Source organism: Somniosus microcephalus, chromosome 5 (assembly GCF_052327205.1).
Source record: "Somniosus microcephalus isolate GS21.2 chromosome 5, FLI_Smic_1.0, whole genome shotgun sequence".
NCBI classification, from domain to species: Eukaryota; Metazoa; Chordata; class Chondrichthyes; order Squaliformes; family Somniosidae; genus Somniosus; species Somniosus microcephalus.
In genome coordinates, this window is record NC_140991.1 from 180,737,360 (window position 1) to 180,753,917 (window position 16,558).

At 46.4% G+C, this 16,558-nt stretch overlaps 1 protein-coding gene across 1 annotated transcript in view; it reads right to left on the bottom strand.

The window, feature by feature from the left end:
- LOC147117458 (rap guanine nucleotide exchange factor 5-like) overlaps positions 1 to 16,558 on the bottom strand; it is a 124,147-nt gene that overhangs the window by 25,175 nt on the left and 82,414 nt on the right. Inside the window, exons 4-5 of the mRNA XM_085988453.1 lie at positions 5,824 to 5,945; positions 453 to 624 (exon numbers count right to left, since the gene is read on the bottom strand). Coding sequence (XP_085844579.1) covers positions 453 to 624; positions 5,824 to 5,945 — 294 coding nt within the window. The remainder of the gene's footprint in view (positions 1 to 452; positions 625 to 5,823; positions 5,946 to 16,558) is intronic.

Here is a 16,558-nt window from a genome sequence, read left to right on the forward strand (position 1 = left end):
CTGTCTGATTCTCCTCTCCAGGAAGTCTTTTAACTTAGTCAGTGTAACAGTGCTGGGTTTTGTGTGTGTGCAGGTGCAAAAAGTGACTTCTGCCAGCAAACTCCTTGAAGATTTTGACCAATATATAAACCAGCTTATATTTTCAGTCCCTTTGAAATCACACTTAGTTCATTACAAGTTGACCCAAATTAAATACCATACAATACTGGGCTTGTGGAGCGTCCACCACTGAATATGCTGTAAACATCAATGGAAATGAAAATCGGAAGAGCTTTATAACCGGGTGGCTGATTAGATATCGTCCCTTTTACACTCTCACTCAAAGTCAAAATGACCCCCACTGCTTTGTGCCACAGGATGACATTTCCCTGTTTCACCCCTTTTCCCTCTTTGTCATAGAGCAGTATTAAAAGGAGGACAATAATTAAGACAAAATAATAAAATATACTAACGTTATTTGGAGATTTGTTCTGGATTGAATATAAGGGACTATGTGCCCAAGAAGTCGTACACCATTTTTCCACTCCTCCTCCTTTCCAAAGGCGCAGATCAGAACGTCACATTCATCGTTTGAAAACTGATAGCAGATATCCTTATCTTGAAAATTCTCTTGCGTTTCCATTGCTATGAAAGTAAAAGATCAGGTGTGACATTTGTCAGTGATTTGTGCTGTGACAACGTTATACTGCAATGTCTTAAGGACCTAAATGAAAGCCATTAACAACTGGCCAGGTCTGCGGATGGCCTTGCTGTAGAAAGGGGACAGTGTGTCATTTGATGACAGAGATTAATAAAGATTTCTAGTTTAATCAAATGGAGTTTTTAAAGTGGCTATATCATCTGGGAAAACATCTTGCTGGAAGAAAACTTATGGGGCCAAAATCAGTTAACCAACACAATTTTCACTGGATACGTCACTATTTAATTTTTATAATTGTACACAGTGCTTGGGATTTATTTAAAAGACCTCAAATCTCCAAAGAATAAGTTAATATGAACCAGGTGCCAATGCATCCTTAATGTTCTTTTGCTTTTGAGAAAGACTTTCATAATCCGTTCATTGCTGTAATATGAATTCATATCATTACTATTGTCGAGCTAATATAACATTCTTTTAATTACGTCATCATGTGATAAAGAAATTGTAATTATAGACAAACTGCTCATGAGTACTCCTGAATAAGGTCACATTTTTGAACCATGGCTGATGGAAGCGAATTATGTCACCATTTGCAGAGATGCAAATTGAAGGCCCATAATTTATTCCAAGTTCTTTTAAAATTCAGATTACAATAATGCTTCAAAAGAATAAAGAACAATTCAGCTTCCTGCACCTTTTCTGGCTAAATTCAATCAACCAAGACATTCCCAGCAAATAACTATATATCCTATGAACATAAGAATATAAGAAATAGGAGCAGTAGTAGGCCATTTGGCCCTTCGAGCCTGCTCCACCATTCAATAAGATCATGGCTGATCTTCTACCTCATCTCCACTTTCCTGCACTATCCCCATATCCCTTGATTCCCTTAATATTCAAAAATCTATCGCTCTCTGTCGTGAATCTACTCAACGGCTGAGCCTCCACAGCCCTCTGGGGTAGAGAATTCCAAATATTCAACACCCTCTGAGTGAAGAAATTTCTTCTCATCTCAGTCCTAAATGGCCAACCCCTTATACTGAGAATGTGACCCCTGGTTCTAGACTCCCCAGCCAGGGGAAACATCCGCCCTGCATCTACCCTGTCAATCCCTGTAAGAATTTTGTATGTTTCAATGAGATCACCTCTCATTCTTCTAAACTCTAGAGAATATAGGCCCAGTCTACTCAATCTCTCCTCATAGGAAAAAAAAAAATCCCAGGAACCAGTCTGGTGAACCTTCATTGCACTCCCTCTATGGCAAGTATATTCTTCCTTAGGTAAGCAGACCAAAACTGTACACAATACTCCAGGTGTGGTCTCACCAGGGCCCTATATAATTGCAGTAAGACATCTTTACGCTTATACTCAAATCCTCTTGTAATAAAGGCCAACATATTATTTGCTTTCCTAATTGCTTGCTGTACCTGCATGTTAACTTTCAGTGATTCTTGTACAAGGACACCCAGGTCCCTCTGAACACCAACATTTCCCAGTCTTTCACCATTTAAAAAAGTACTCTGCTTTTCTATTTTTCCTACCAAAGTGGATAACTTTACATTTCTCCATATTATATTCCATTTGCCTTGTTCTTGCCCACTCACTTAGCCTGTCTATATCTCCCCTTGAAGCCTCTTTGCATCCTCCTCACAATTTACATTCTCAGCCAGCTTTGTATCATCAGCAAACTTGGATATATTACATTTGGTCCCCTCATCCAAATCATTGATGTAGATTGTGAATAGCTGAGGCCCAAGCACTGATCTTTGCAGTACCCCACTAGTTACAGCCTGCCATCCCGAAAATGACCCCTTTATTCCTACTCTCTGTTTTCTGTCCGTTAACCAATCCTCAATCCATGCTAGTATATTACCCCCAATCCCACGAGCCCTAATTTTGTTTAATAACCTCTTGTGTGGCACCTTATCGAATGCCTTCTGAAAATCCAGATACACCACATCCACTGGTTCAGTTTTAATACAGGATTTAATTTTCTTGTACGGTGATAAAAATAAAAAAATATTAAAATATTCAAATTTACTCCACGCTCAATTGATAAACATGACTACAATTTCCATCCATTTGAACAGCACTAGACAAAATGAAACAAATGACATGTCATCTTGAGTATAACTCAGATTAGGACAATTGTATTTTGCTGCTAATTTTAGCCAATGCTCTCTCCTACCTACAATATTTTGTTAGTTTAATAGGTGCAAGACTATGAATTAATTAATCTAGACTGACACTCCCAGTAAAGTACTGAGTGAGCACTGCACTGTCGGAGGTGCCCATCTTTCAGATGAGATGTTAAATTGAGGCCCCGTCTGCCCTCTCAGGTGTACGTAAAAAATTCCACGGCACTATTTTGAAGAAGAACATTGATTCATTTCACCAACAGTGGAACCAATAAGCAGTAAAGCACTAAGCAGGTCAGTTTAATCCTTTCTCCTCCCACTTATCATGTACATGACACTTCTCTTAAACTCTTGCCTTGCTCTAACCAAAAGTTGGCTCAATCAGAGATTGTATGCAGTCTTTGATTTCCTCTATTCTGCAAAAAGTCTGAACATGTTTCTAAAGAACACAGTAACCATTTAATTAAGTGTAGGCACAAAGAAAGTATTTTCCTAACTATTTCCTTAGATATGATCCACTTTCACAGAAATGGTACTAATGTGTTGGTCTTCCAGATACAGATGTGTGTTTACTCCCTGGTGTATAAATAAAGATTATGGGTCCAAATCCAGACCTCTAGTACTTTCCATTGAACCACCAAGAATTTCAATACAAGAAAGCCTTTGATAGAATTAATTTCACAGAACCCATCTAAACCATCGATCATTAGGAAATATCATGGCTTATAAATGTGTTAACATTGTTGGGCAGACTATGGTATTTATTTAAAGAACTTATTAACAGATGTGTGTCTTACACATCTTTCTGAATCTGATTGTACTGTTCCTCGTTATTTGTCCTACTGCCTATTTCAGCACTACTTGTAAGTATGGAGATTTTGCTTATGATGCTTCTTTCCAAGTATACGTATCAAATATAGCAAGGACAGTCAAGGTTAACCTGGCTTGTAGCCTCATTCCAAACTGAAAAGTTCCCATTTATAGCTACCTCTCTTTCTTGTTTTTAAGCCAATTTTTATACAAATATGCAAAGTGAAGGGTAAAAAAAGACCGTCAGGCACATCACCTTTCAGGCAACAATGCAAAGCTCCCCCCCCCCCCACCCCACCACCTTCCAGGCCATTCATCCACCCCCAAGCAATGCTATCCCCTGAGTGAAGTAGAAAACAAAGAAAAACACCTGCAGCTAATTCAGGAAAAGCACTTGAAAATTCCTCTTTGATTCCCTAAGGCAATCAAACGAGCTCCAAGAAGCCAGTTACCCACAACAATCACAACTAGGAATTTCCATACTATAACTGAAAATATCTCTTCACTCAGGAGTTTGTCAAGTTCCCTTTTAAAGGACTGGAAAATTCTTCTCCACCACATACCTTGACCATTTGTCCCATTTTTTACCCCCTGTTCTATGACTCCTCCCTGTAGCCATTAATCACTCACTTGGAAACTTATCAACATTTTTCAGAAAATCAAAAAGTATAATCCCCACATGAAACCACCCACATTAGCATCGGGCAATCATTTAAATCAGGGAATCATTTAAATCAGGAAATCGTTTATATAAGGAAATGGCAGAGAAATTGAATAAATACTTTGTGTCTGTCTTCTCAGAAGACGACGCAAAAAACTTCCCAGAAATTGTGGACAACCAAGGGTCTAGCAAGAATGAGGAACTGAAAGATATTAATATTAGTTAAAAAGTAGCACTGGAGAAATTAATGGGACTGAAAGCCGATAAATCCCCTGGACCTGATGGCCCACATCCTAGGGTTTTGAAAGAGTTGGCTATTGAGATTGTGGATGCATTGGTTATCATTTTCCAAAATTCCATAGATTCTAGAACGGTTCCCGTGGATTGGAAGGTAGCAAATGTAACCCCACTATTTAAGGAGGGAGAGAGAAAACGGGGAACTACAGGCCAGTTAGCCTGACATCAGTAGTAGGGAAAATGCTAGTATCTATTATTAAGGACGTGGTAACAGGGCACTTAGAAAATTATAATAGGATTGGGCAGAGTCAACACAGATTTATGAAAGGGAAGTCATGTTTGACAAATCTGTTACAATTTTTTGAGGTTGTAACCAGCAGAATAGATAAGGGGAACCAGTGGATTTGAGTATAAGAGTAAGGACAGGCTCGAAGGGCCTACTCCTGCAAATCGGGAAATCGTTTAAAGCAAGAAATGTTTATACATAGCTGTCGACATTTTAGCATTAAACCTATTTCATTGATATTTCAGTTCTTTCTTCTGAACCTAGTGATATACAGCAAGCAGTTCTAAAACCCAGTTACAGTGCAATGCCTTCTGTTATTTATTTGCATCACTTGCAAAGCAGGTGGGGGGAGGGGAAGGTTGGGAGGAAAATTTGACATTGCTGAATCCATCTGAGTTGCACTGGCAGAGATTAGTCAATGATTCTGCCTCCTGAGCTAAAAGCGGCTGATGGAGACAAAAGTCTTTGTTAAAAAGTGAAACAAAATCAGAATATAGAATATATATATATCATAAATACATAAATAAATAAATCTGTGCTATATTTGTACCCATTGCTACACATTGGGGGTAGTTCCGTGATGCTAGCCTTTTAAAACCAGTCCAAAAAGTGCAAGAGTTCAATATTGCCCAGCACCAGAACTTTCAGTACAAACTAGACCACAAGTGGTGGCATTGCCATTGTTTAACCTCATGCTTGGTGCAGTAAGTGTGAGCCTGCATCTCCAAACTGCTTTCAGTTGACCAACCTGCGCCTTATTATTTGAATATGATAAAGTTTTGAGTCCGCATTTGATAAGTCAACTTTTTGCTGATTAGAAACGTGGCATCTTAAAATAACTGGGGTAATGACAACAATTGCAGTAGAGCACACACACTGGTAAAACTCATGTCCCTCTAGCTAGTATAAGTGGCCCACCTGCGAATAAATACTTGCTTCTGCGGAATCAGAGACTGAAGCTAGGATGAAATTGTGAGGTGAGTGCAAGGGTATTGACTGACATTTGCTTCAGTTCCTAAAACAATTCCGTTCATTGAGCGCATGTGATCACCTGAAGATAGAATTCCCAGTTCCGACAGAATCTGCCAGATGCCCTCTGCCTTGGCCCGAGTGTAGATGAATGGACATTGATCGAGCAACCAGTCCACCATTTCAAAACCCACACTGCTTCTCCTGTGGATGAGAAATAGTTCAAACAGTTTCAAGTTTAAAGAGATGCACTTCATCTAAATTTGTTTTGTGTTACTCCTGTTGTGAAATATTAGCATATTTATTCATCTGTATTTTGCCTTACCTACATTAGTTCTGAGAATAGAAAAGTACACAGCCTTTCACATGTAAATATTTAATTAATGTCAAAAGGTCAGATAATATTTGCACTTAATTACTCCGTGCTAATCCGCAAAAGGTCAAATCACCTTGTGAATTTATACTCATAGATTAAAAGAAATGAATAATAAAAATGATCAATGCTACTTTGTCCTCGTCAATGTAGCTGATTCAGATTTTGATGCATAGAATAAACATCAAAAAGGCTTTTAAAATACTTTATAAAATTCTTAAGAAATAATTCTTAATGTGATTAGAAAAGCAAAATATACATCAAGTGCTAATGTAAATTGTTCCTTGTTATATTGTAAGGTTCAAAGGTTGTAAATTGGGTTAATAGAGATTTGATTGCCACTATAGGCTAAATAGAATTCTTTTTTGGGAACTAGTCTGTGGTTTGAGATAGTGAGGCCTAAATTCCAACCGCCCCAAACCGGGCATGATTCCAGCAACAACAACAACTTGTATTTATATAGCACCTTTAACGTAGTAAAATTTCCCAAGGCGCTTCACAGGAGTATTATAAGACAAAAAATATTGAAATGAGGTCTGCGTTTATTTCAGGCGGCTGCCAAGACCGCCTAAAAAAAGGCACCAACCAATTTAGGAGGTGGTTCTTAGCAGAGATTTAATAGCGGACTTGAGTGGGTGAATATGGAAAGATGGAGAATCAGTAACATAGAGTCATCCAATTTAAAACTGTGAGGTTAGTAGAAATTTCTTTATGCAGGGCGTTGTTGGAGCATGAAATGTTTTGCCACCAGAAGCAGTTGAGACAGAGATCATTGCACCTTTTAAGAGAAAATAGGATAAATATTTGAAATAGAGGAAGATACAAGGCTGTGGGGAGAGAAAATTTAGTTAGGATTGATCTAGCAAAGAGCCGGCGCAGGTACAAGCCAAATGGTCATCTGCGCTGTAAACTTCTATGGACATGATCTGCAAAGGGAGGGAGTTTGATGGGCTGGATGGCTTTTTCTCATTCCATATTTTTACAGGCACATATAGATCATATACAACAATAACTGGTGTCAAATATCAGTAAGGCCTGTTTCATTTCCTTATCTAGGCTGCAACATGCCAACAATTTCTAACAACTTTTCTATCGATAAATAAAAATTACCGGTGCTATCTCTCTATTAATGAAAACATAATTTACAGTTTTTTTGTTATTTATTACAATATATTTTAAATACCTTATTCACTTTTCGATTATAATTGAATGAGAGGTACCTATAGTGGGGAATGCCTTCATTGTAAAATAATTGCGATGTTAGGTCTCACGCAGGTTATTCATTAAGTTCTATTAGTGAACAGGAATCTCTCCAGGCCAACATTTTATGAGAGTTGTTATGTTAAATTGATATTAATTGTTTGTATCTTCAATAATAATGTTCACAGACGGAATGCAGATTAGCATCATTTTTGTTTACTTATTCGAAGCCACAACTTATTTGTTGAAGTAAAAATAGTTGAGGGTAGATTTTCACCTTCACTGCCTGGACAGTAATCTGGTGGAGCTGATCACAAACCTTTCACAGAACTCGTCTGATTTTCATTCCATTGAAATATATGGAATGAAAACCAGACCGGTTCTGTAAAGGGCAGGTGATCAGTTCCACCAGATTGCTACCCAAGCAGTGAAGTTGAAAATCTCCTCCATTCATTCATAGGCAACAAGCAGTAAAACCTCTCCCGTGCTGCTTTAGGAAATGAATTGCAGCTTCCAATAAGTATTCGGCAGCAAAAATAAAGTTGATCGCTATCATGTTTCAAGATATTTTGATTATTTAGCCGAGTAAATTCAGCTCACCAGAGACTGAATCCATGCTACACACCCTGCTCCTGGGAATATAGATCAGATCCAGATCAAACAGCTGGAGAAATTGTATTTCTCACACACCATGTCAGTTTGCGACAATGAGATTCATTGTGGTAGAAATTGGTCTTGGGCGGTAGTGCAAAACGGGTGTTATCGCATCAACTGCCCATTATACTCCCGGCTTGATAGTCAGTTCCCTTGACTTCAATAGAATTCAATAACAGGCAGCCGATATGAAAATGCCCGCTTCATGCTATTGGGTGTAATATTAGAATGGCCTCGCCACACAGACAGCAGAGTAGGGTCTTAGCTGAACAGGCCATCGCGGTGCAATGTGGGAGGTTTCTGATTTGAAATACCAGGCTTGTATGGCAGCTAAATTGGCCAATTATTGGGCACAGCAGCTGAGGGAGCCTCAGAGGTCAACTCTTTGGCCAGAGAAATCTGGAATGGAAGTCAATGGGAGAGAACTCCCTACCTAAGGTGGAGCCGACTAGTTTCAGAGATCCGCTAATTAGAACAGCGAAGTTAGCCTGCTAACAGGGGCATTTTTCTATGTTGTTATTTTTTGTTACGTGTGGTGTTATTAAATAGGCTGAAATTCACAGTAAACTTTATTCTCTTCCTTTATATATTACTTTTAAAAATAAAAAATTTGTTGGTTTATAATTGGCATCAACTTCAGGAAAAACACACATGCAAGATTACAGTATCCAGTTCACACAACAAAGGGTTTCATTGCTACAATCTCCAGGTCAGCATATCATATGACGAGATATTGGGCAGTAAAGGTGAACTCCTGATCATAGGTGACGTGGGGTCCACTTACTGGAAACACTGAACCTGGGAGAGTATCTAGTGCAGACCTGAAATTTGTAACGATCATCATTCTGCCTCACATGAACAGTCACTCCCATTTGCGACTGAAGTTAGCAGAACGATTCCATTATCTCCACTATCGTGAAATGTCAGTCAAGTTGGGCTATGATGCAACCACTGCCTTGTCACAAACCAAAAAGCTACTATTGCAAATTTTTTCTAAAGTAAATGGACCACAAAATGGAAAATTATTCTTTTGCTTTTTTTTTGCTCTTGGAATGCAAATTTTACTGCCTATCCCTAGGCCACGATTTTGCCAGTGCTCAGAGGGCGGGTTTGGAGGCTGGTCCAGAGTTAAAATCAAAATGATTGACGGCAGTTTGCGAACCCGCCGCCATCCCGCCTCCACGCAACTTTACAAAGTGTCGGATTTCCGAGTTCCGATCAGACCAGACACCAAGCGGCAGAAGAGCCACTTAAGGCAGTTAACAGCTTGTTAACTGCCTGGATAATCCTATTTTAAGAGGCTCTTCCCATTTTGCTACATTTTCAGTGTGTTCCACGTCGTGTGACAAACATGCCAGCTGATTGTGTCGGGTTCAACAACTTGCTGAATACTTGGCAGCTGACCCTGCAGCATAAAGGCTGACCTGTAACATGGCTGACTTTCAGATGCCAGAACTTTCTGTTTTGAGGTTTTGCAACACATTTTGCAGGTCTATTGAGGTTGTAAGTATTTAAACTGAGATCCATATGCACTGTGACCTCCTTGGAATACCCTCTCCCCACATTGACTGAGCGCTTATAACATCTATTCCTCAACTGAGATATATACCAGCAGAATGGGAACCATTTATACCGTCATCCTGGTCCTCAGAATCAGAGGAAGAGCAGCCGCGGCAACAGCAGAACCAGGCAGAACAGCAGCAGCAACAACAGGAGCGCCAACCTCCTCCTCACCCACCTGATGCTGCACAGGGCAGAAAGCGTCAACGCAGGGCAGCACCGTGTCACAGGAGATACCCCCAACACAGGGTTTACAGGCCGAGGAAGAGCTTCCTCAACATGAGTGAGCAGCAGTGCCAAAGGAAACTGAGACTTTTGCGAGAGGTAGTCGCTGACATCCGCAAAATGCTGCACCAACACCTGCAGCCCAGAGGAGCGGGTGGACACTCCTTACCAGTGGCTGTCAAAGTCACCACCGCACTTGACTTCTTTGCTTCAGGGTCCTTCCAGGGATCATCAGCAGACATCAGCGGTATTTCCCAGTCGGCCGCACACATTTGCATCACACAGGTTACCGATGCCCTCTTTGCCAAGTCGCACAATTATATTCACTTCTCCACGGATGAAGCAAGTGTTACTGCGCATGCGGTTGGCTTTGCAAATATGGCAAGCTTCCCAAGGGTGCAGGGTGTCGTAGACTGCACACATGTGGCCATTAAGGCACCCCATCACAACCCAGCCGTATTTGTGGACCGCAAGGGCTTCCGCTCCCTGAACGTCCAACTGGTGTGTAACCACAGGAAGAACATTGTGCATGTTTGCGACAAATTCCCTGGCAGTTACCATGACTCGTTCATCCTGCGGCAATCTACTGTGCCTCAGCTGTTCAATCCACCAACCCAACTTTCCGGATGGTTCCTTGGCGACAAGGACTATCCCCTGAAGACGTGGCTAATGACACCGATGAGAAAGCCTCCAAATGAAGCTGAGGAGCACTACAATGAGAGCCACATTTCCACCAGAAGCAGCATAGAGCAAACCATCGGCTTGCTCAAAATGCGATTCAGATGCCTGGACAGATCTGGAGGAGCACTACAGTACGCACCAGCCAGGGTGTCCAGAATCATCGTGGTCTGCTGTGCACTGCACAACATCGCACAACATCGCACTGCAGTGTGGCTTACCGCTGCCTGAAGAACAAGTGGCTCAGTGCACAGCCTCCTCCTCAGAGGAGGAAGAGGAGGAACCGAATGAGGCGGCAGATGAGGAAGATGTTGCGGAGGTGGCTGTGCTAATGCCACCAGCACGCGAGCACATTGCTGGCCACGAGGCAAGGGAGGCACTAATCCATGCCAGATTCGCGTAACTTTACGTAGCAAACACATGTGGCTGGCACATGGAAATCAGTGTTTGCACGACCTTCATTACACACCAGAGAGCATCTGTACAATAAACTGTGCATCCCTATCTCTCTCCCCACCATCACTACAGATGAAAGGTGCCCTGACCCCCTCACTGTGCAACTTCCATTTCTGAGCACACATAGGCCAACTCTTTGAATCTTTGACATTGCATTTCTTTAATACAATTGAAATAACGATGAGAAACGTAACTTTGTATTATATCAAAACATCCAAGTGGCTACCCTTGTGACTATTTGTGTGTTAACTTTCTCTTACACGTGCTTCTACGTGGTGCTTCCCCTGTGGCTTCAGCAGATGTAGAGGCACCTTGCTCACTTCTCTGCTGTGCCTGCTTAGATGCCTGTGGTGGGTGTCCTCTGGGTTTGGGAGCCTGGGAGCGCTCTGCAACAGTCTGCTCCTCCTGCAGCTGTGCAGGGGCTGAGATGGCCATCTCAGTTGGGTGAGGAATCTGGGGCTCAGACCGAGGGCTCCACAGTGGCATGGGAGTGTGAGCACTTGGAAAGGAGTCCACACTTCCTTGTTGTCAACCACCAACATCCCTCTCATGGGTCACCCACACTTCACTGCTAGCAAGTAGCTGGAGAGCACCTTGCTGCACATCAGTGGGGCCATGAGGACCCGTCTCTGTACTGACAGTCCTCATAATGGGAACATCCATGTACCTCTGGTTCCTCTCCATGATAGATGCCCATCTACCCTCCATAGCTGACCATCTATTTAGAAGAGTCACCATGTTCATTTGTGTCTGGCGATTTATGTCCTCCATGGATGTTACCATTCTTTCCATGGCGGCACCTACATTCGCCATTGCGTGCACCACGGCAGTGCTCATGTTAGAGATGGACTCCTCCATTCTCTGCACACTCCCAGTTACCGTGGTTGCAAACCCTGTCAGAGACTCCTGCACTTGTTCCTGAAGCTCCAGTACCGCTTTCTTTCTGGATGGCCCCAGAGGCACAGGGTCCACATGCAGCGGAGCAGAGCTAGGAGTGTCCAATGCCCTCCGACAAGGACTTTCCTCTGTTGCCCCTGTCTCCATCATCTGCTGATGCTCACTTGTGAGCTGTGATACACCAGGTGACAACACTACTCTATCTCACAAAGGACCCACTGAGGTGTGCGTCTCTGCGCTGGTGCTGGGTGCGCTCATTTCTGCTGATGCTGCTCCCTCAGAGGCTGCAGCTTCCTCTGAGGAGTCTTCCAGCTCTTCCTCCTGGGCACTGGGGAGGGAGCGCTTGATGGTCCTGTGGGGGAGTAAAGGCATGAGTTAGACATGTGGGCCTAGAAATTCAGTTGCGTTCGCCAGCCGTTAACGCCATAAGAGGGGTAGATTTCCAGCGCTAGGCGCTTAGCGCCTGGGCGCAGCGCGATCTGCGCCTTGCCCCAACTTCAGTTGACATTTAGCGCCGGCGCAAAGTGTTAGCGCCCGCTCAGCTGCGCGCGCAGCTTATGACGTCATTTCATCGTGCAACGCTGTTTGTGCGCCCCAAACCGGAAATTCAGTGGCGCCCGCCCAATGTGGGCGTGGCGCTGTTAAGAACTGTGAAGTGGAACGCAGCAGAGGCCCTGCGGGCCTCGGGGAGCGCTAATTAAAGGGCACTTTCACTGAACTATAAAGGCCAGCCATTTTGCTGCAATGACTTTAGTGCTTTGGATTTCTGGACACAGACCAAGGAACAGCCCTTACTGATTTGGGACAACATAGGAGAGGTATTTTTGGCTTCTGGCCAGAGCTTGGAAATTTGACTCTTTGTGATTTCACTGTTTGGAAGTTCATTATGGGGGCTGCATGGGGCTCCAACCCTCAGTTCCAGCATTATGTGCGAAGGGCTCGCAGACGCTGTGTGAGAGGGCCAGCCATGCCTAGACGCAGAGGGGCCATCAGGCGTCGGCAACGTAGGCCTTACCCACTCAGGGAATACTGGCAGCAGGTGTCCTATCTCACCATGACTGCCGCGCATTGTGTTAAGAGGCTGCGCCTCAGAAGGGAGGTGGTTGCAGAGATCTGCCAGCTGCTTCACAGAGATCTGCATCCACAGCTGATGTGCAGGACCTCTCTGTCGGTGGAAGTGAAGGTCACGGTGGCTCTGAACTTTTATGCAAGCGGCTCCTTCCAAGCCGCTGCTGGGGACATAGCGAACATCTCCCAGTTCGCCGTGCATCGCTGCATCCGGCAGGTCACCGATGCCCTTTTCGCAAGGAGACACCAATTCATCTCCTTCCCCATGACCCTAGAGAGGCAGGAGCAGCGTGCAGTCGGATTTGCCAGGATCGCCGACTTCCTCATGGTGCAGGGCGCCATTGACTGCACGCATGTGGCTATGCGGGCACCTATCGACAATGCCGAGGATTACCGCAACCGGAAGGGCTACCATTCCCTTAATGTACAGCTGGTGTGTGACCACAGGCAGCGCATCCTAGCTGTCAATGCCCGCTTTCCAGGAAGCAGCCACGATGCATTTATCCTGCGCCAGACTACTGTGGCTGACATGTTCGAGGCACAGCCTCCACCAAGGGGATGGCTTATTGGGGACAAGGGCTACCCTTTGTGTACATGGCTCATGACCCCGCTCCGCGCGCCCAGGACCCCTGCGGAGGAGGCATACAACGAAAGCCATCAAGCCACAAGGAACATCATAGAGCAAACGATTGGCGTCCTGAAGCAACGGTTCCGCTGCCTGGATCGATCCGGCGGATCTCTACAGTATTCGCCGGATAGCGTCTCCCAGTTCGTCGTCGTTTGCTGCATGCTGCACAACCTGGCTATCTGCAGGACTCAGGCACTGCCACCTCACGTTGGGCCACCACCTCAGGAGGACGAGCATGAGGACCATGAGGAGGAGGAGGAGGAGGATGAGGAGTACCAGCCCAGAAGGGAGCCACAAGGTCCAAGGGCCGTCCGCCGGCAGCATATTGAACGACACTTCTAGGCCCCCTGTCAGGGAATGGCTTGTGGCAATGAACGCACCTGAATGCAGCCGCTCCGCAAGCCCTCAGCCGGTTAACGCAACAACCACTTGAAACATGACACCTGGAGAAGCTGAATAAATAAAAAGCTTTATTTAACAAACTCAGGGCCCTTCCCACATGAAACAGAAAAACAGACAAGACCCCCAAAAAACAGTGAAAAACATATCTCACACCCACAACCTGGGGAGGAATAACAAAACTTGTCAATCCAATTGGCCTTCATCTTCGGCCTTTCCAAAATAAGCCCCCCCCTCCAGAACACAAACACCCCCATATAAAAAAAACAGTTGGCCACACCCTCTACTTGGTGTGCCGAGAGGGCGAGTCCTTGTGCAGGCTTCTCCGGCCCCTGCCCGACCTGTTGCTCCGCCTCAACCTGGGCCCTGTGGGTGTTGGAAGGCTGGGGGAAGGCTCCTGAGGGGCACCAAGTGTATCGGCAGATGCCCTTGGGGGTCGGCCTAGACGAGGTCCGGCCCTGGAGGGGTCGGCTGCTGACTGCTGCAGCTGTGGCTGGGCAGCATCAGTCTCTGCAGCAGCTCGTCGCACCTTGGCTGGGGGAGTGGCAGTGGCGGCTGCAGCAATGGGGGCAAGCTGGCTGATGCCAGGCGCTCGCTGGTCGCCAGAGACACAGGCACTCGGCCGGGCTGGCACTGCAGCAAGCGCAGCAATCTGGTGGAGGCCAGACCGCTGTGCTGCAGCAGGGCGGCGGGTGCCCTGTCGATGCTTCCGTGTCACAGCGAGTGTGGCAGAAGTGAGTGCCCGAACTGCCCTGTTCTGTGCCCGCATCAGATCAGCCAGTGTCTGCACGGCACCACTCATGAACTCGCGACTCGCGTCCTGTGCTGCTGCGAGTTGGTCGACACCCCTGGCCTGTGCTGCAACGAGCTGTTCCACACCCCTGGCCTGTGCTGCCGCGAGTTGTTCCACACCCCTGGCCTGTGCTGCCACGAGTTGTTCCACACCCCTGGCCTGTGAGTCCCCGAAAGCGGCCACACTATGAGCCAGGGACTCAATGGCCTGAGGCAACTGTCCCACAACCCCCATGAACTCGTTGTGGCGTCGCTCGGAGGCCGCGGACATTTCATCAAGGAGGCGCACCTCCTGGGCGAGGACCGTCTCCGGACTGGAGGGCGGACTCTCCATCTGGGGAGAATGCCGCCGAGCTGCCCGACCCTTCCCGCGTGCCTGGACGCCACTGGGCCCAGGAGCTGCGCCGCCCTGCAACACTTCCCCCCTCTAGGGTGAAGGCCGCCGTGCTGCCCGACCCTTCCCGCGTGCCTGGACGCCACTGGGCCCAGGAGCTGCACCCCCCTGCAACACTTCCCCCTGGCTCTCCTCCAGGCAAGACGTGTCCCCTCCATTGCCATCCCCTGGCGCGGATGAGGGTTCCCCCGATGTGCCGCCTTCCTCTTGGCCCTCGACGTCCTCCTCTTCCAAGGGACTGGCACACTCAGCTTCATGGACCTCCTCCTCACCAGCTGAAAGCAGGAAGGCACAATAGTAGCTTTAGAGTGAGGACAGGGCGTCAGCGAGGGAGCCATGAGTGGTGGCATTATGCGCATTGGTCGGACAGTGGCAAAGGATGTAGATCTGAAGCGCAAGGGGAACGAAAGAGGTCCAAACGGTCATGTCCTTACCATTGGGGCCCAGCACAGGGTCGGCATCTCCAACAGCAACGGGGCCAACCACCCGGCCACGCATGAGTCGAGCCACGCGCTCCTCCAGGTCGCTGAGCTCCTGGAACTGGCCACGGCCTCCCCCGGTGACATTCCAGCTCTTCATATTCTTCGCCAGCTTGGCCTGCAAGAGAAAGGACGGCCTCTAAGTACAGTGTGTTGCCCTGTTGTTGTGTGCACTGCCTCCCATGGTCGAATAGCTTGGCCAGTGTGGGGCCCTGTTGTTGTGTGCACTGCTTCCCATGGTCGAATAGCTTGGCCAGTGTGGGGCCCTGTTGTTGTGTGCACTGCCTCCCATGGTCGAATAGCTTGGCCAGTGTGTTGCCCTGTTGTTGTGTGCACTGCCTCCCATGGTCGAATAGCTTGGCCAGTGTGTTGCCCTGTTGTTGTGTGCACTGCCTCCAATGGTCGAATAGCTTGGCCAGTGTGGGGCCCTGTTGTTGTGTGCACTGCCTCCCATGGTCGAATAGCTTGGCCAGTGTGTTGCCCTGTTGTTGTGTGCACTGCCTCCCATGGTCGAATAGCTTGGCCAGTGTGGGGCCCTGTTGTTGTGTGCACTGCCTCCCATGGTCGAATAGCTTGGCCAGTGTGTTGCCCTGTTGTTGTGTGCACTGCCTCCCATGGTCGAATAGCTTGGCCAGTGTGTTGCCCTGTTGTTGTGTGCACTGCCTCCCATGGTTGAATAGCTTGGCCAGTGTGGGGCCCTGTTGTTGTGTGCACTGCCTCCCATGGTCGAATAGCTTGGCCAATGTGTAAAGTGCAGGAAGTGCTATTGATGATCATGCCAGTGCCATAGCTGCTGGAGGAGGGCTGGCCATTAGGCCTTTGAGGTCCCTTTGCCCATAATGTGAGGTGCACATGCAAGGATGAGGAGGACACTGGAAAGGGTACTCACCCTGACCATCTGAGTGAGGTCGTTGTACTTCTTGCGGCATTGTTCCGCACTCCTCGGGACATCGCTGGTGGATGACACCCTGTGGGCGATTTCCCTCCAGGCTCTCCTGTACTGCCTCCTGGGAG